At 33.1% G+C, this 21,658-nt stretch overlaps 2 protein-coding genes across 3 annotated transcripts in view; one reads left to right on the forward strand and one right to left on the reverse strand.

The window, feature by feature from the left end:
* The window catches only part of LOC124369547 (thioredoxin domain-containing protein), a 39,618-nt gene extending 31,667 nt beyond the window's left edge, over nt 1–7,951 (reverse strand). The window contains exons 1-2 of the mRNA XM_046827574.1: nt 7,799–7,951; nt 3,205–3,389 (exon numbers count right to left, since the gene is read on the reverse strand). Coding sequence (XP_046683530.1) covers nt 3,205–3,389; nt 7,799–7,951 — 338 coding nt within the window. The remainder of the gene's footprint in view (nt 1–3,204; nt 3,390–7,798) is intronic.
* A 1,716-nt stretch (nt 7,952–9,667) lies between these two features.
* LOC124369787 lies at nt 9,668–17,573 on the forward strand. Of its 2 annotated transcripts, none has more exons than XM_046827884.1 (6): nt 9,668–9,762; nt 10,894–11,055; nt 11,258–11,388; nt 13,685–13,761; nt 16,457–16,543; nt 17,287–17,573. In XM_046827884.1, exons 2-6 carry the CDS (start codon nt 10,897–10,899, stop codon nt 17,532–17,534), a joined length of 702 nt encoding a protein of 233 aa, XP_046683840.1. In that variant the 5' UTR covers nt 9,668–9,762; nt 10,894–10,896; the 3' UTR covers nt 17,535–17,573. The 2 variants fall into 2 exon arrangements, with proteins under 2 accessions (XP_046683840.1, XP_046683841.1); XM_046827885.1 differs by having other exon boundaries at nt 9,672–9,762; nt 10,668–11,055.
* The last annotated feature ends 4,085 nt before the right edge of the window (nt 17,574–21,658 follow it).

A 21,658-nucleotide genomic window follows, 5' to 3' on the forward strand; every position in this document is an offset into this window, starting at 1 on the left:
TTATTCTTAAAATAATCATGATGATATATAAAATATTTTTCTAAAAACTGTGTAACAAAAGTATTTTAACAATTTCACCACATTGTTAAATTTGGCAATGTTTCTCATATTCTAACGTAACACTGGCAATATTTCAGTACGATATGGTTCACCAGTGACTAATAGGTCGGCACTAGAACGCTCTAAGTGAAATTGGTAGACCTTCTGAATTGTGTTCTGATAAGGAGCAACATTGTGTAAGGTGTTTACTTTGAACTGTTATGAGTAACACATATTATACATTTATTACATATGTATTATTAACAGAAAGGCAGAAAACAGAAACTGACAATATCACCTAAAAGTAAGGTTATAATCAATACACAATGCTATGACAGTACAACATTTAATACTTTTAAATAGGTTTATATATCAATTTAGTCAGCAATCCAAAAAAACAATATTGTGTTGACGTGTTTCGCTATGAAACATTATTCAATGCTTCATGAGTCTTGAACCTGTCCATACTCAATTCGTACTGATAGGCCTATCCAAGCATTGAAAAATGTTTTCATTCAGTGTTTATGTCCTCGTGTATGTCCATGTTACATGTTGTCTTATGTTTATATTGAATAACATGACAAAACAGTGCTGAAATACTTTAAAAGTTTTGTGCTGATTTGACAATGATGTTTTAACATCGATGTGCCTCACCGCATCATTGTTTATTGGACTGGAAAGGTACGTAAAACCCTATAAGGAAATCCTAAATCTAGGGGCTAAAATATAACTATTGATTATTACGCTCCCAAAGCAATGCTAGTCGGCATTTGACAATGATGGAATGAGGGCAAAAATACAGGTAAATCAGTGTGCAGAATCAGTACAACGGTTCAGAGTGCAAGATTTCCAGTGCAATACATTCAATGTGTTAACCTCAGGATGTAATATTGTAAACTTCAATGATGGATGGTTATCTCCATACTTGGCTATAGTCACAATCTGCATAAGGCATGTGGTGATCCACCACATTGTGTCCCCTGTTACAAAGACACCTAGAATATTAACCTCATTGTAGACAGTGATAATGGAAACATCAACAATGGTTATCTCCACACAGCTGTCATCGACCAACATAAGACTTCTGGTGACCCACATTGTGCCCTATGTTACAATATATTAACCACATTGTTGACAATGATATTGGAAACCTCAACAATGGTTATCTCCACACTTAGCTGCCATCAATATAAATAATACTTCTGGTGGCCCAAATTGTGCCCTATGTTACAATATATTAACCACATTGTTGGCCTTGATATTGGAAACCTCAATGATGGTTATCTCTATACGTAGCTGTCATCAATCAACACAAGACTTCTGGTGGCCCACACTGTGTCCAGGGCCGCATTTACAAATTCGGCGCCCCTAGGCCTACAGACCAAAAAGCGCCCCCCCCCCCCCCAGAGGACTCTGATTACACTGACGTAGAAATCCAGTAAATTTCTTAATTACGTAATTTTGATGAAAGATAATTACAATAGTATATATATATGAGTGTTTTGAATAAATAAAAGCAATGAACCAATGAATGAGTCAACGTCGCACCCCGGACCTAGTTGACCTTGGCCACCCGCCCCGCCGAGCGCCAACACCACCCGCCGCCGCAACTTTTTTCTTTTGTGTACTTTAAAATTTATGCGCCCCCTAAAATTTTGCGCCCTAGGCCTGGGCCTAGTGGGCCTATAGGGAAATGCGGCACTGACTGTGTCCTATGTTACAATATATTAACCATATTGTCGGCCATGATGTTGGAAACCTCAATGATGGTTATCTCTATACGTAGCTGTCATCAATCAACATAAGACTTCTGGTGGCCCACACTGTGTCCTATGTTACACTATATTAACCATATTGTCGGCCATGATGTTGGAAACCTCAATGATGGTTATCTCTATACGTAGTTGTCATCAATCAACATAAGACTTCTGGTGGCCCACACTGTGTCCTATGTTACACTATATTAACCATATTGTCGGCCATGATGTTGGAAACCTCAATGATGGTTATCTCTATACGTAGCTGTCATCAATCAACATAAGACTTCTGGTGGCCCACACTGTGTCCTATGTTACAATATATTAACCACATTGTCGGCCATGATGTTGGAAACCTCAATGATGGTTATCTCTATACGTAGCTGTCATCAATCAACATAAGACTTCTGGTGGCCCACACTGTGTCCTATGTTACAATATATTAACCATATTGTCGGCCATGATGTTGGAAACCTCAATGATGGTTATCTCCATACTCAGCTGTCATCAACCAACATAAGACTTTTGGTGACCCACATTGTGCCCTCGGTTACAATGATACCTAGAATATTAACACATTGACTGCAGTAAAAATATTTTACCTACTATGAGAATGACTGAACCACATTGAACCCTTAAACAATGGCGTGTGAGGTCACTGGTGACTGCCACGATCCTCAGTGGTGTTCTGTGGTGGTCGCCGGTTATCTTCATACTTAGCTGTCTTCACAATCTACGTCAGATATTCGGTAATATACATTGAGCCCTTTGTTACAGACCACTCTGAGCATACATCATCATTCATTAGTATTACACAACACTTTATAAGCTAGTGCTTTAGACAAAGTGCTAGAAAATTCTGTTACATATATCATTGTTGAACTTAATTAGATAATAGAAATAGCAACTGGACCAATACTAAACTTATGTGTACTAAAAATGTCATCTTGCTATTACTAGATTTATAAAAGACCAAAGAGTGTTTGGTAACTAAATAGGTCTATTATTTCTTTGTGAACATATTTTTATTTCTTCCTTATGGCAATAGAAATGATCTTCAACAAAAATACAGGTTCTAGATGTATCTAATTATGCCACTTTTAGGAATTTTTTCATTTAAGATAAAAACACTGATTCAAAACATGATATTGTTAATACAATGTACTTTCATATTGCTTCCCACCCCACGATGGTAAGGTGGCATGGCACAGTGTGTAGAAAGCCAGATTGTATAAATGCTCCCATTTAGTTCCAAATAAATAAGGCCACCCTTCGCAACAATAGCTATTGTGAGGGCTTAGCTACTACAAGCATAGTCTACAGAGTGAGAGAGAGAGAGAGAGAGAGAGAATGTGAGGATATAGCTTAAGTTTATCACGGTGAAGTGGCTGTTACTGCAAATACTTACAACATGACAAACCAGTCCCCTGTGGTGGCCCCAGAGGAAGCTTGGGTGAGATGTTCAAACGTGTCATCAGATAATTCCCGTACCACTGGCTCTTGGTTCTCTACGATGGTGTGAAGTAGCAAGTCCTCATCTTTCACAGAGCCTACCAACATGACAGGTAAAGCATTCAAACATTTGATAATACCCTGAGAATCAAGATAATGGACATTTTGCTGAGAAATTACTAAGAGAAGAAAGTTTAGAAACAACACAATAGAAGTTGTCATGAGTGGAAATGGGTTGAATAAACACCAGCTTAATTGGCTGCAGTCTGGGAGACAACATGACTCTTGAGTGCTGAAAGCGATCAAGATTGCTTGTTGATCTGGATTATTGTCCAATATAATCAATCGTATCATAATCATTGATGCATCTGTTTCATTCTTCTTTTTTTAAAGTAAAGTCTAGTGGTTCGTGTGCATAGCTTAAACAGTTTGTTATTTATTGATTAGAATACATGCACTAATTGGCTGACCTTAAGTAAAGCCTATCCTTGTGGGGCTGAAAAAAATTTGTCTGCCTGTTTACACGATATCTCGAAAACTAACTGATCTATACACTTGAAATTGTGTATAAAGCTTCACTTCTATATCGGGAACACCGAGTTTCATGATGGTGCATGTCACTGCATAGGATTTGGCTGAGCGTTAGCGAATATTTGTACATTGGTATTATGGGTAACCATAATGGCAAGAAGGAAATAGAAGAATAAATAGATTTGAAAACAAACTCAATACACCCATAAGAAATTGAAGCATATGGCAAATGATACTGACTTGGTGTGCTTTATTATTTTAACACTGATATGAAACCTAATTTAATGAACAGAAATCTGAATGTATCGTGTAGCAAGGTATGTTGAGAAAGATCTCATATGTACACTTTAAATTTTGCATAAAACTACATTTCTATAAGAATGAGTTCTATGATGTGTCATTTTTGTGTCAACTTCTTTTTTTTATGATTGCCTTTCAGTCTATCTGTCCACAGCACATCTCAAGAATGAAATGAGCTATAGATTTGAAATTTTGCATGCAACCTCAACGAAGCCTATTATGACACGTAGTGTGTCATACTTAGACCTTGTTGTAAAAAGAGCTCTGATTAAAATAAGTTAACTTTAAAGTAAGTACCTATTAAATAATGCTAAAGATGTTTTATTACACTCCAGGGCACTTTTATGTATAAGAATATAATTAATGAAATAATTTTAATAATTGTCTTAATATAATTCATTCTTTTTCAAAAAACTTCATATGATAAAATAATGTAAGTGATCACTGTATGCATTTAAAATCTGTTATTTCAAAACACATGCATTCTATGTTACAATAGAAGAAAACATTTTAAGGTAAATTTATTATTATTAGTTGCTTACTTATTAAAACTATTTCTCCAATAATGTCACCATTTTTCTATTTTTAATTTTTTGTCTATACATTGTTTACTATGATACATTTTCCTCTGATTTTGTTTAGGATTCAAGATTATAGAGTGCAAACTACAATATGACTTCATAATTTAACAGCCTTTGACACTAGTGCATAAGTGGTAGTGGTTGGTTGAAGTGGAAGTTATATACTATAAACATTCAATAATTATATCCAACTGGAGTCATTTATACAAATTAAATTGCTAAATCTCTACTACCTGAAAAGTTAATTAATTTATCTTTAACGTTAATGAAAAACTACAGTATACTTTATATAATAAGTAAATAAATCCTAAATATTTAATTTGACTGTATCAACATTTCAAACCAACCAGTTGTGTATTCACATGCCAGTTTACGTAATTATGGAACATTTTATTCAATTATAACATTAAAAAAAATAATAAGTTATTAGATGGAAATTTATTTTAGTCAATACTATAACCTAAATTAAGAATAACTGATATAGAATGGGGTAGATCACCCGTCCTAGTATATAGCAGCTAAACCAAGATATCTACCTTTATTCGTTTTGACAAAAAATCCCTATTTAAGCCCAAGGAATTTGGGAAAACACACAAAAATGCCCCAAAATGGCACTATTAGGTGGTAGGAGTCATCTTTGAAAGATTTTCAAATGTAAAGGTAGGTCGAGCCATCATTTTCACAGATCATTTTTAAAAGAATTTCTAATTTATTTCACTTCTAGTACATAGAGTGGTCCAACATGTCAAAGTTGTATGTTCTTACTCAGAAGTACTCTTTCTAAAATAAAAATATGTTACAGTTATCACTTTTCAACACATTTCTATTTTTTTTTTTAATAGTTAAAATTTAAGATATTTCAAAACTCATAGAACCTAAAAGATTCAAATAGCAAAGTATGACTTATAATCACCTAGCAATAGCTCTCTTAAAGATCAAAATTTGTTGTGTTTAAAGTTTGACTTTATATTGCATGGTTCAGTAATGGTACCATCCAATGAAGTTTTGTTTCATTACAGTGTTTTGAACCCCTGTATTTGCATAGGTTCTTAGTAAATTAATTTTCAACTTTTTTTACCTTTTTTGAAACATTTTCTCTGTTAGATGCTGTAATTTAAGTCATTATTATTCCTACAATTATCTAGGTTCTAACTATTTCGGTCCAACAATTATGTTATTCAACTAACCTTATTTACAGATGTTTAAACTGTAGTCCGTTATTTTCCAAACAGAGTTCTACCCTGGAACTAAAGTTTTACACAACCCTTAAGACTTCTCCTCCTTTTATTAATTGAATAGTAGCCCTGATTCTTTGCATCATGTCCTCTCGAGTCGTGGCCCTTGATGCATAAACCATTTATTGATGCCTAAGTATTTTATCCTTCCCCACAAGTAGTAGTCCATGCACATTAAATCCAAGGATCTGGGTAGGTAGTTGACTGGTACACCTTCCCTATTCATTTTTGAGGATATTCCTCATCCAGAGTATGTTGCATCGCTTCAGAGTAGTGGGCTGGAGCCCCATCGTGCATAAACCACAAATCTTGGATAGTTGTTCAGTAATATACAATAATAAAATAAGAAAGTAATTGATGAGGAAGTTGTAAATACTTCCATCCAAGTGTCCTTCGATAAAAACGGGCCACAAATTTGGTGCGATAGTTACCAATAATATCGCAAAAAGTATTGAGGGTCTACCTTTGGTTGTCAACCTCTAGCATTCAGTTGGGATTCTCAAAAGCCCAGAGCCTCATGTTGTGATGGTTCACCTCTTCACTGCTCTGGAAAGTTGCTTCATCGCATCATAAAACCTTGTGAAAAAATATTCATTTTCATGCATTTTATCACAGGTCCACAAACAAAATTCATTCTTAGAGGGTTCATGCAGTTCTTGATGTAGTGAAATCCGGTATAGGTGTATTTTATTGTCATTAAGGATCCTGAGTACTGATTGTTGGCTAATTTCTGCATCAGTAGTCACTCTTTTAGATGAATCACAAGGATTGAGCTGAATCGCAGCCAAAACATCTGGTGCCATATCGCGCCTTACAGGTCTAGTGAGCTGTTTCCTTTTGTTGTGATCCAGTTGTAAATTTTCAGTTTCATGGACACAACTAGCAAGTCTTTGAAAAATGTTTTCTCTTTCTTGAATGATGTTCATGGTCCGAGTAATGTTGAGCGTATAGAGCACCTGCAATGTGTAGTTCTATAAACATTTACCTAACACCATCAACATCGAGAAAGCTTCCTCATTGGTGAATGGCATATTTGACAGAAATGGCATAAAACTGACTGATTAAGTAAAAGAAATAAAATCTGATGACATGATTATCATCTCTTCTAATTTTTCCCAAACTTGTTAGGTAATTTCTTAGGTTTTACGAGTTTTAAATATCCTAAATTTGAACTATTTTAAAAATCGGAAATGTGCTATGCGGAAAAAGAGTACCTCTGTGATAACCTTTGATAAAAATTTGGATTCGCTACAATTTTTAATGAAGTTGACATTTTGATCACCCTGTACAAAAGAAGCAAAATAAATTAAAACTCTTTTTTTAATGATCAATGAATAGAGATATCTTTAAAATGAGGTATCACTTGACCTATTTTTACATCTGAAAATCTTTAAAAAATGACCCCCCCCCCCCCCTAAGTGCCATTTTGGGATATTTTTGGATATTAAAAATCATTTTCCCAAATTCTTTGGGGTCAAAATGTGAGGGTTTTTGTTAAAACGAAGAAGTTAGGTTTTTTAGTTCAGTTACTACACATCATTAACAGATAGGTGGTTTGCTTCACCCTGTTATATAGTACTCGAAGAATCTTTGGTATTGAATAAAGATTTCTTAAAACTGTTCCTTATAAAATTTGTTTGTATTAAACCAAAAATGGTTGATTAAACTAAAAAACCTTGAAGTACAGAATGGCTACATCTCAGTCACAATTGTGCAAAATTGAAGCATTCAAAGTAAACTTTTAACACTCAAACAGTATTCTGATATTATATCAGCAGTATGATACCCATAAAAATCTACAGAAGTTTAGTACTGAATGTAAACACATCATAGGTTTGTTGCATCAGCAAGTTTTATATCATCCAACTATTACCTAACGGCTCAATATCGAATATAAAATCACCATACTCATGTCCAAGATGGCTACCCACAAAGGGTATCCTGTATCCAAGAATTGGTTAGCACCGGAGTCCGTTAAGGTTATCTCACGTTTTCTGTTCTTGTGATGGCCCACGTTTTCACATCTCTTCACCAGTTTTGTTAGTTTCACTAACATCACTAATTTTTCTGTTTTGATTTTCTCATTGATAGCTATGATAGTTATTATGAAAATTACGTTGTGGGAAATGGACAGATTGGATAATTCATGAAAGAGTGAACTCAACTGGAAGGAATCGGACAAAGCTGTGAGGCCAAACAGAGGACTGAACACAGCTGAAGCGAGTGCAAAGAAAACAACATAGATCCTATACCAAGTGTTGATGTCTTCTTCAGTCTGTTGGAGGCCATTTTGCACTCTTTTCAGTACACCTATCTTCCTTCTTACAGTAGCTAGTTTTTCTCCAGTCCAAGCGCTCCGTTTTCTCAACCGTCTTAGTTTTTGCTGCAGTGTGTTGTGGAAAACGTCACAAACACTGTCAATTTCTCTATTGACCGCATAGTGCAACGTCAAACTCCTCAACGAGAACCAAACACACCCGACAAACTGACTCCACTTTATCCCATGAAAGTGCAATTTCATCAGAAACAGAGAAATTGACAACCAAGAAAGATCCGACTGGCACAAAAATATTTCAAGAATTTTATGTATGTGACAGGCGTATACCAATAAAGAAGCGAGTAACACAGAGTTTTGTAATCCTTTCCCTGTGACAACAAGATTCTCGGAACTCAACTGGTATTCCACTTTCTCCAAGTTCAGTACTGATGCTACTTTTGTTCTATAATCATAGACTGCCATAATCACACTGTAAACTGTCATCAAGATACATACCAATTTATAGATAAAGGCAGTTTTACTGACATATTCCATTGCCGGTTCATGGTACATACTTATTGACGTTGCCAACACTGTGATTACCAGCTGAAAGATCAGGATTAATCCTGAGAACACTATTTTCCAAGAAATTCCATTGACACTCTCAATAGACTTAGACACCAATCCAAGGCAGGACATAAATAGCAACTGTTTCAATCTGCTGGCAATTTCTGTCATGTTCCCTCTTTATGTCACAACCAGTGTAAGACACCTAGTCAACTGAATTTTAAAGCACTTGCAGAGTTGTCATGGTAAACCAATACAAACTCACTTACAGCAAATTAAAAAATCTTTAAGTACGAGGATAAAAATAAACATGTTATTTTGGTCTACTGTAAAGATTATTGACAAATAGATGATGAATATACATTTTATGTTATTGACCAATCAAATAGTAATGTGTACAGTACAATGTTTACCATGCATTTAGTTATTGGCTTGAATAATAAGACCGATAAAACATTGTTAATATTTTTATCCAAATTAGAATAATGGATTAATACTTTCTAAGCATTCTTCTTATAGCAATTTGATTACCTATGTTTCAGGAATTAAGCTCTCTTCATTAGAACCTTCAATGTAATTTAAACTATATTACAACATTTATATTAATACCTGTATTAAGAATTTAATTGAAAAACTGAGTCTAAAGAAAACAAGTTGACCAGGATGAGTCACTCCCAATGATCTAAGAGATAACAGAAAACACTGCTTTGTATTTTTAAATTGATTTTTTGATATTATAAGTTAATGAAAAGAACTCAACAGCTGTGCAACTATTTCAAAAGAAATTAAAATTCGTAAAATAACAAAAGCCCTATGGTTAAAATTCATCCTGTTTATGCATGAATATTAAGGATCCAGAGATGGCATTCATTAAAACCGGTTCACAGGAAATATAAATTGCTAGCAAACTGTGATTACGAGGCTAAATTGGGACTCTATACCCGGTCATTCCCACTGTTCAAGGTAAAACCTGGGCCAAGATATAAAGTGGTTTGTTCCCATCCAGTTAGATTCTCTAGGCAAGGAGCGACAGTAAATACAAGGTACAGTATTGTGTCTTGTATTCAACTTCTCACTTTATTGTAGCCTCACTTTATTTTTTTAATTCAGACTAATTGTAGAAAGTAAAAATCACAAAAATTCATATAATTCCATTTATTTTAAGATTTTGTTTCGTACAAAAATGGTTTGCAAGTACTGTTATCTAAATATTATCTTTGGTTGTTATAAGCCTACATGATTAACACAGTGAAAACTGACATCTTAAAAGCATTTCAACTATGTAAAATACATTTATTTTATTTTCAAAGACCATCACATTATTTTGTTTGACTAGCATGTTATTTCTCTCAGTTAAGTGATATCCATTACCTGACATTAGGTTGTACAAAATTAATGTTATTTTTTTTAAAGCATTAGCATCATACAACGCTAAAGCTGGTATTTAAGATACAAAAATTTCTTTACAACTTGTAATAAAATTAAACAATAAAAAATGTGTACTGATTCTTGTACATAGCAATTTATTAGGATTATAAAATATCTAAATTCAAACAGGTTTTAGACTTATATATAAGGCATGTTTATTGTAAATATCATTATTCAGTTTATTTTATCATTAACTTATTATAATTAGTGGTGCATTGCACAGCATGCATGATCATGACTATTTCCCTGGGAACCACCAAGGTCAAGAGGGCATAACATATGCTGTTGTTTTCATCTAGAAAAAGAAAAACGAACCTTAACAAGCTATTCCAAATACTTATATAATAAAAAGACTGATATATAATCAAAAGCTCATATCATATTAATTTTGTTTAAATGTAAATAATGGTTTTGTTTTAGCCAGCTACAATTTATTAGAAAAAACTCTTAGAAGAGAATTAGAAATATAATTTTTAAGGATTTAGTTATAGACATTTCATTTCCATAAAAATGTTTACAGGAATCTCATCAAAGTCCTACCCTTGAGTCTTGATCCTACTCTCCTTAATATCTTCTTGAAACCAAGACTAGATGATTAACCTCATTGCGATCAACAAGTCATCTTGGAAGAGCTGAAGAGTACCAAAAGTTCACATAGAACTGTATAACTTTGATTAAGCAAAAATCTGTCCAAAACTATCATAACATCATTCAGTAAGGACTCAAGTTAACTTTTACCGTTCCAGAAGATGTATGACAGTAGCCTAAAGTTGTGTGTCCTGGCTTGTGCAAGTCTGCTTTTCGCTTGGACTAAGGCTCAGGACACTACAGATGTGCCTATCACTACCCTGCCCACAAACGAGAGGGTGTGCAAGGATCCCACTGTACTCAAAAGGAGGATCGACGGGGTCAGTAACAATACTCAACAAGACTTTCAAATGCACAAACTTATTAAAAACTCACTATGTTTTAAATGTACAACAGATAAATTGTATAGACCATGAAATAAACTATATTACATTTTTAACCATAATCTATAAAAAATGTAATTAACAATTTATTGTGGATGATTTTAAAAATAAATCAAACTGAGAGTTTTTAATTTTTCAGGATGTAAGAGCAGCTTCTCCTTTCTATGTGGTGGCAATGACTAAAACTCCAGAAACTGAACAAATTGACAATATTTGTTACACATACTTTGAGAACAATAACGTCTTTCTACATATCATATCTACAGTTTAGTAAGTACATAAACAAATGAACAAATTTGTAAATCCAACTTGTCTAAAAAAACCTAACACAAAAAATGTATCTTTTTAAAATTAGCAATTTAATGAGACTTATCTTGGGTATCTCTTAGTGAGATAAATAATGTTTGACACACTGCTCGATGTTAGGACCTGGTTTGATATGGGATGTCAAACAAGATGAAGTTCCAGATACCTCCTTTTTTTCCTTCAGTGATGATTTTCCAACTCCTCTTTTGAAGCAACCATTCTCCAAACTCCTGCACAGGTTATCTCAAAAAACTTTACCTAAATGTTGAATGTACGAAGATTTTGTTTTGTAAGAGTTGGTTTTACTTGTAGTTGATGCTATCTGTGATATTCACACATTTTCATGTATACTTTAAAGGGAGTTGTATTTATAGTAGGGAGGAGAAAAACTGGATAAACAATGATTTTACTGTGAGCGAATATGAATTCTTTGCATCGGATAAGGTAGCGTTATTCCTTTTCCAACCGATCAAATAAGTTAAAAGTTATTAAAAAAAGATATACGAGGATCATCACTGGAGATGCTTAATCTAAAACAGAATATTACACATCTGTTGCTGAGTTAGTCGAGCAAGTACTGAAAATTATTTATAGCCCACTGTAACACATTGTTTAAAAAAAAACTCAGGTGCTTTGCAACTTTTCAGGTTGGTTTAGTTATTGTTATTTATGAGATTTATTGACTACTAAGATTCCTTTCTGGTCTGCTCAGGTACTCTTTTGCACTGGAATGAAGTTCCAGCACTTGCCATAGCTTTTTAAATTCAACCTCATTCTTGAGTCTGGCGATTTCTGAAATAATCATTTGGTTTTCATAATTAAAAATTGTAATGTATCATACCACTTTCTACTCATCAACACCACATTAACAGACACCAGACACATTCATAAAAACTACTGTACCTGATCAAGATGTTGATTAATTGATTTTGGTCATTTTGCCATGACATTGATGTTGATTATATCAGAGTTGCGATAGATAGCATGCTAGAAACAAAGTCGAATATGCTCCAGCTTTTTATATCTTCATGTTGAGAAGTTGTAAAACCACTTTGACACTGCAAACGTTTTGGGTAAGCTATAAATGCCAGATGGTATACAAGTGTATACAGAATTAATACGATGTAAGTATGTATTTACATACACGTGGGAATCATAACCAGAGTTCTTCAGTATAGCTATATGAATTTTGGTAGGTAAAACAAGAAGTCTATAGCAGAGGCAGAACCAGGGCTGTATTCAGCTTTGGCTGACCCAGGAAAAGATTTTTGACATGAACCCCGTCATGACCCGTTACCGTGCTGCGCCGTCAAATAGATGTGTGTAGACGGAGCCCAGGCCCCGGTAAAATTGTCTGAAAATCTGGTCTGAGTACGGACCTGCGCAGAACCAAGCAGTCCACCATCTATCCTGCCTGTAGGAGTCTGGTATATTGTGATTGGAGTAGATGATTATGTATTCACATACATGTGGGAATCATAAACAGGGTTCTTCAGTCCATCTATATGCATTTTGGTTGGTAAAACAAGATGTCTAGGGCAGAGGCAAGACCAAGCAGACAGACCACTATCTACCCAGCCTGTAGGATCTGGTAAATTGTAACCGGAGTAGATGAGTATGTATTCACATACATGTGGGAATCATAAACAGGGTTCTTCAGTCCATCTATATGCATTTTGGTTGGTAAAACAAGATGTCTAGGGCAGAGGCAAGACTAAGCAGACAGACCACTATCTACCCAGCCTGTAGGATCTGGTAAATTGTAACCGGAGTAGATGAGTATGTATTCACATACATGTGGGAATCATAAACAGGGTTCTTCAGTCCATCTATATGCATTTTGGTTGGTAAAACAAGATGTCTAGAGCAGAGGCAAGACCAAGCAGACCACTATCTACCCAACCTGTCGGATCTGATATATTGTAACTAGTCTGTTTATTGAGTTTTTTTACCTACTTTTCACCTCATTTTTTAAAACAAGTTCTAACATATATTGGTGACATTAAAAAATAACTGCTAGGATAGCTTGTGCTGTTCCACATCGAAATTTACTTATACAAAGCTCTCTTTTAAAATACAAAAAGGAGACCATATAAGCATCACTAATGCCTTATTAATAGGAATTTGTTTAGACAAATATATGTGCCTAGTGAGACGTAAATGAGCTTTCAATAGCCCTGACTAAGACTACATATTTTGTACTACGCAATTTTGTTACAATTTCTACTGATTATTTAACAAGTTTTTTAAATGTTTTCAGTACAAATGGCAGTTCCTCTCAAGTTGTATTGTACAAGCACGATATTGACGGCAGACCAGGAGTAGCTGCAGCCACAGGTATGTGAAAGATCAAACAGATATAGGAGGATAATTGTTTCAACAAGAAGTATAGTAGCTTTCAATTCTCAAATAACATAGTCTATAGAGTCAAAATAAAAAAAAAAACTATTCTAAATGTGATCATATTTTTCTATATAAGAACAACATTTTTTCTCGATTATCATTGAGTCAGAATGTAATTATACATCTGACAGTATCAATTGAAGTATATCATTACTCAATAAATAAAACATTATTCCTCTTTGTATAGTTAGAAAGAACGTCTTGTGTGAACAACTGTTTCAACCATAGTCTAGTTCCACCAGTTGACCATACTGACTGTCCTATTAGTTACGTCTGGAGTCATTGTGTTTTGATGTGTGCATAATTTATTTATTTTTAGTTTGTTTTGTGTTAATTAATAGAAATGTGGCTGTTGAAGACGCATTCAGTTTTAGAGACAAATCAAATGATTTGAGAGAACTATTAACCTAACAGGAAACAGTGTCTAGTGAAGATGAACATAACAATGATGTTGGTGATTTTACTGATCTAGGTTTGGAAAGTGATGAGGAATTACTTGCTGGTTTTTGAATATCAAAATTAGTAATGATAATAAATGGGTATTATTATTCATTGAAATATTCTGAAAACAATGATATATGAGTTATATATAGGTTGAATTTTCAGTGTAGTACGGCAATTGTACAAAAAGGTTGAGAATACAATATTCATGGATTTTACATAAAAGTTCAAAAATTGCTAAAAAAAAGTAAAACTTTTCTAAGTAAAAGCACTAAGACTATATGTAATTTTGTTAAGTATAAAATTGTGCTTCTTTTTCATCAACATTTTCTGAAAATAAGATAAGAATTTTTATTCCTTTAACCCTACATCGGGCGCTAAACGGAGTTTTCCTCCGTGTATTTTTTATTATTAAAAATATTACTACTTTTCTGATGTTGACAGTCGTTTCCCGCAGTGTACTTCACGAGCATCTTTCGGGGAAGCGAAACAATAGCCTCCCGCTTACCTTCGTCAAAATCTGTCAGTGTGAGGTCTACTTCCGTGTGAGACTGGACGATTCCTCCGTGAGCGCCCGATGGTGTGTTTGTAGTTCTTGGACGAAATCTCTGTGAGCGCCTTATTGTGTTTAGTTTTTATGGAGTAATAATCCGTGTGCGCCTAAATGTGTGACCTGTGATGGTTTTTTTTTTTAAGTTTTACGTTATATTTTATTTGAATTTTGTGAAATGAGAATGAAGACGAGAGACTTGTCAGTACAGTACCAGTGTGCTAGGGAACATTTCAGTATTCTTTATGGAGTGAACATTGTCGTTATATGAACCAGAAGGAAAATGTTTTGAAACTTTGTTTAGTGTGTAAAAATATCTTTAGTAAAGAATAAATTTTGATTTCAGAGTAATAATTGACATTACAATTGTATAAATCTCAAGAATTGAAGTAAGTTGTTTTTGTAAGAAGTTAAAAACTAAGTTAATTTGCATATATTATTACAGTAGGTTAAACATTTTTACAATTAATTGGATTATATCTTAAAATTAATCATGTTGTTATTATTATACAATAACATTTTTTAAGATTTTGAATTTCTTATTTGGAAAATTCATTACATAAGAGAGTAATTTTAATTTAATTTCTAAAAATGAATATATTATATTGCAATTAAATCAGTATGAATATTTAAACAAATAAAAACAGTTTTAAAACGACTATGACATCCATTATTTGCTAACCTGGAGGAAACCTTCGTGAGCGCCTGATGATGTTTCTAATTTTAAGCGCCTGATGGAGGGTTAAATATTCTGAATACAATGTATATATAGTAAGTTGCATGTCAAATGTTGAGAGGTATTAATGAAAAGCTTAAAAACATCTGAAAAACGTGTGCCAGTACAGGAGTAGGCAACGCCAGTTCGAGGGTAATAATTCACGGATTATTTAAAAATAAAAAGATCATGTGCAATTGTGTTTATCACATTTGAGCTGACTGATGTTAAATACACCGCCTATTTTATTCAGCAACATTCCACCACATATTGTCATTGTCAGGGATATTAACAATTTGCTGGGATGATAGAATTGCTTTAGCTTTTTATGAAAGCATCTGCGACATTAATGCAGAATCCACATATATGATGAATAACATCTTTTTTGTTCTATCTTGTTTTATGTTTTCTTCTGTAACTGTCATAATTTTGCATTAGTACAGCTGTATGCAGTCAAAATTGTTTTTAGGTTTTTCTTTATACTGAAAAATAAAAATGTGTGGATTTATGACAATAGGCCTATTTTTAATAATATGTTTGCTATTACTCATGTAATTGTATCAAATGTTGATGTATAAGTAAATGACTATGGCTAAGAGACTAGTAATGTTTCGCTAGTTCACGTCTTAATTTTCTGAACTAAAGTTCTTAATTTGAACTGTACCTTATAATTGATATTTCTTGTTCAAGCGGTGGCAAAACAAATTAAATAAAATGGTACAGTGTGGTTAAACTAATTAATTCAATATTAAATGTTCTAATACAAACGTTCAATCTTAAACAGATTGTACACTGTGCTATATAACTTGTAAAATTAAATAACATATATTGTCCATATGACGCTAATTGGTAACCAATGTTGATCATTGTGACAGTTTTATCCTGCTGAGATTTAATAAGCTAAATTATACACTTCACAACAGGTGACGACTGTACATACCATGACATCACCTTGCCTGCCCTCTGTGAACAAACTGTCTTCCCTCTATACAGATGTTTTCTCTCCGGTGGTGAGTTTGCAACTTACAGTAATATAATGTTGCGTAACATGGCATGTTAAATTTACTCAAAAAAGTTATATTTGTATTATCTAATTAGAATATTTTTTTAAGGAAGATAAAATTATTTTAATATTCAAAACTCTGAGGTGTGAGAGCTGGTTTCCGATAGATTCAAACCATCCTAACTTTTAACGCTAGATTATTGGTTGTATTCAAGTTCTGCTTTAACCTGATAGGTATATTTAATCAATGTTAATATGAGCACAGTTTTCCTAAGAAGTATTACAACAAATTCGATTATTATATTTGTTATCCCTATCCGTTCTTTTGAATATTTATCTAAAAGAATGTTCCTAACGTGTGCCAAATGGTCTTTGAACAAAAAAGTATTTTTGAAATCAAGGGACTTGGAATGTAATACATGTAATTGTTTAGTAATAAATAAAATGCATGTGGAGTATTAATAAAGTGTTTTTTTATTATATTTTACCAAAGAGTATGATAGTTCCAACTACATTTAATGCATACAAAACTCAAACACTATTTAGCTAAACTGTTATAACATACGTCACGTATGTGTGTTCAGTGTAGTTGTGGCAGTTATCATTTGTATGTAGTAAGAATGTATTTTTGTGTTTCACTTGGCCTCTTACTACTGTTTGTGAAATAAAAATTGAAACCAATTCGACATTGTGTTATTGTGTTTTAGAAACAAACCTTTTGTTTTAGATGCTTACATTTTTTTGTTTTAGCTTGTTCCCAGCTGGACATACGTCCAGTCCCGGGAGTGGACGTGAGGTTACTGGTCGCAGCCAACCCTAACCTCTCCGACTCTTGCCTGACTGAGATAAAATCTGCTATGAATCAAACCACCGCTCTAGACGGAAATGACTTCACTGTCCTCCAACAAAAGCAGGACTATCAATGCATTACATCTTATGAAATGAAGAGCATCAACTTCAATCAAGCTCTTGGATCTAAATCTCTGTTGCAATTGTAATTTCCTTTGCCAATAATAGAATATTAGTTTTGAAAGGTTTACTGGTATATTCTTTGGTTCCAATCTTCGACAGAGTTTTAGAGTTAGATGAGCGATATAGATAATTTTTCAGAGGAAGAGAGGACAGATGTTGCTTTAAGAATCATCGATTAAATGTTCAAAGTTCATACTGTATTTAGCTTGTTTATATTTTCTACACATTGCACTATTCTAAAAACACTTCTAGTTTATTTTTTTTTTTGTCACTTGAATTGATTATGAGCAGTGGTTATGATAGGCATCTCACACTACACACACACTATAAAAATTCTGCAGTTTAGTGCAGTTTGATTCTTAAGTGGTATTTTCATGATTTATTTTGTAATATAAGAAGTCACAAGCTTTATGTAAACAATAAAGTAGTTCTGATAATATAACATTTGTTGTTTCTCAATACTTGAAAAAGCAAATATACAATACTGAATGTGTAGCAGTATGTGTGTAAAAAGATTTTGGTGGCGGAGATTAACTCAATTTTACTTCTCTTTACAGAAAATTATGATCATTACTTTTCATAACTAAACATACATGTATGTACTATAAGAGATAGGATCTAAACCGGCTACGGAAATGAAACTATGTACTTCAATGTATGTACCATCTTCAGACGATAAGAACTGATAATTGATTGTAAATTTACCCTCACTATGATTAAATTGAAAGCTTCCTCAGTTTTGTCTAATAGTGTAATTCCTCACATATGTATTCTAGGTTCAATATAAGGACAAAGACAAAGTTTTCTGACTTGCTACAATATTAGAAATTACACGTATTCAATATTAAAAACCATATAGGGCACAGAATATTAGTATAAATAAATATTGTTAATATAACTAAACTTATTTTCTTGTGAGCCTTCTTTATAAACGATTTAATAAAAGTGTATTTCACAATGAATTAACATAAAATAAATGTCAACTCATATGAAAGAGCTGGAGACAAGATAACAATATCATATGGAATTAAAACTGTAATGAGCTCAGTTTCAGTTGTATTCAAGAGAAAAAATGCTGTTTCAAAACTTCCTCATAAAACATGCGCACAACCACACATTATTATAAAGTAAACGGCACAAAACGATTAAATCATTTTCACTTTAGATAGTAGTCATAGTCATCTTTATTCATCCCTAAGCACATTATATGAACTAGACATACTCAAATTACGTGAAATGATAATAGTAGTTAATTAAAACTAAACCGTTACAAACAAGTCCTATATATTAGTAAAATTATAAAAATATTTATAATAATAAATTTTGATTTAAGTTTCCACCGGTGTTCAATCACTTGTTGTAGCGGGTAATCAATTGGTCTTTACCCTCTTTGTAGAAGGTTCCCGCCAGCGAATGTAGCCAAGACTCTACGGCAGTTTTCACTTCATCAGTTTGAAAGCATTGGCTGCCTAGGGCGGGTGATCGAACTGCTTCCAACGAAATTGTCGAACCAATGTTTGAGTGTCACCAGCGGTATGGGGCCGAGCATTGTCATGGAGCAACACAATTCCGTTACTAAGCATTCCTCTCCGTTTGTTTTGAATTGCCCGCATTAGTTTTCTTAACCCTTACCGAGCCAACGACGTTACTAGACGTCATGTCTAAACTAGCGCTAAAAGCCAACGACGTCCACTGACGCAAAATCAATTTTTTATTTTAATATTATTTAAAAGCATTTCTGGGTAACAAACTTAGTAAAAACTGTCAAACAAAGTTTATCTAAACAAGAGACAATCGTTCGTGTCTACTTTGAAGGTCACGGCTCTTGTTCGATCGACAAAATAGTGGGCGGCCGGGTGTTCATAGTCTCCCGCAGAGCCAACGACGTCTACTGATGCGCGCTCAGTCCGCCTGTAGCCTTCCGTGAGGTTAGATGTTTATTCGCCCTTCCATTTTCGATCCGCGAATTTATCTTTTCAATTCTGATGTTAATCAATATTTTTAATCAATTTGCAGTGTAGTTTATGTATTATTATCGTGATGTAGGGCTTTATTGTCAAGTTTTTTGTTTAGTTCATTGATTTTATTTAATTTGTATATATATAAAATTTTTACTATATTCTTTATATTTTCTCTAAATACAAATTACTATATGCTTGTTTTTTGTAAAATATAACAATAATTGTGTTCAACTATTGTTAATTTTATATATGAACACATAGAATGTCAAAATTAAATTTTTTCAGTGAAATTATGATTTTACCATTTTTTGGCTGTAAATTAACAATAAAGAGTGAAAAAAATATTTTGTCATTTTTTTTTTACCTGTTATGTTATAAGAATTATTTTAAAAAATTGGTTTTGGTATGTGGGAATTTTTTATTTTTAAGGTGTATGGCTCTTAGGAGTAGTTTTGGTTATTTATTTGTGGCTCGCTAAGGGTTAAGGTATCGCAATACCTTGCCGCATTAATGGTTTCACCTCTTGGGAGAAAATCAATCAGCAAAACACCTTTCCGATCCCAAAAGACAGTGCACATTATTTTTTGTGCAGATATGGTCATCTTGAATTTTTGTTTCTTCAGAGATTGCATGTGTTACCACTCTATTGACTGCTGTTTGGATTCAGGTGTACCATGACGGACCAAAGTTTCATTACCTGTCACAATTTTGTTTAAAAATCCTTACCATCATCACTGTACCATGTGAGAAAAGTCAAAGCACTTCCGAGTCTCTTGGTTTTGTGCACGTCAGTGAGCATTTTTGGAACCCATCGGGCACACAGCTTGAGATAACCTAATCGGTCCGTATCAATTTCGTGACATTGACATATAACCAGAACATGAAACTAAACATCCAAGACTGAGACAAACAGATAAATGATACATACATGTTAAAATATTTATTTATATTATAAGATTAGATACAAGTCAAGGTAAATTTTATTTTTGAAGCTTTTTTAAAGAAATTTCTTTAATTTCTGAAAGAAGCCTGTTGTACGACTGGACTTGACTTTTTACAATCTGGTGAAAGGGATATTTAATCAATTATAATTCTGTGTATTGTACGAGTAGATCGTGGATCTTAGCCCATGGTATTAGGGTTTCCTACAAATAAATAACAATAAATTTATATATATATATATATATATATATATATAAATCAGTAACACCGAAAAATCTCATACTTATCAAACAAGAGTTTTTAATGTGGGTTATACTCAAGTTCCATTTATAATTATGAATTAACTAATAATAGTTAAAAAAATAATAAAATAAAAGATGTAAATAATATTAATATTTCCCACCAACAATACAAAATAGTGACAAACAGTAAGAACAAAATACTAAGAATTTCCAAGCAGAAACAATATGTGTTAGTACTACCAACTGAGAGATATCATTTGAGTTTACCTTACATTGAGGCCAAATGGCAATTGTCTGATACACCCTGATGACCCAATTTTAAGTGACTGAAAATATGCTGGTTGTAAGGGTAAACTCAATGCACAATTGAAAATTATATTCACTTTTACAAGAAAACTGTGATGTCAATCAACAAATGGTGAGCTGCATGTGATTGACTAATGTTTATGATTTTATTTCAGTGGAAAAAGTGTTCAAGATATTCTAGTTTAGTAGCAATAGTGTATGAAATATTCTTCCGAAATAGGTAATCATTTTTGTGATTTTCAAAAACTTAATAATATCTAGAACAATAGACTTCTTCTTTATGACATGTTTGGTTATTTGGTTTTATCATTGTCAAACCTGCCGCCCCTTAAGATATTATTGGTTTATAGAATACCCTACGTAGTTTATATATACATATGTACATGATTTTTTTTAATTAACCTCCAGTCATGTCTAAATCTCACAAAATCTTCCTTTGGCTAGCAGCACTCAATATTTCAAATAAATGTAATACATACATATAAATGTTCTGAACAATGATAAAAAGTTATTTATTTTTGGTTTCTATATTTTTTAAATATTATTTATTTTAATGTATACCCATGTTTTGTTTCTAAAACAGATTGGTTTGTGAGGAGCATAGCAAAGTTATAGATGTTTACCTCTTTATGTTTTCAAATAAGTAATTAAAATATTATCATTTTACTTTGTTATTTTGGTGTATTTTGTTATCATTAT

The sequence above is a fragment of the Homalodisca vitripennis genome, chromosome X, assembly GCF_021130785.1.
Source record: "Homalodisca vitripennis isolate AUS2020 chromosome X, UT_GWSS_2.1, whole genome shotgun sequence".
Lineage (NCBI taxonomy): Eukaryota > Metazoa > Arthropoda > Insecta > Hemiptera > Cicadellidae > Homalodisca > Homalodisca vitripennis.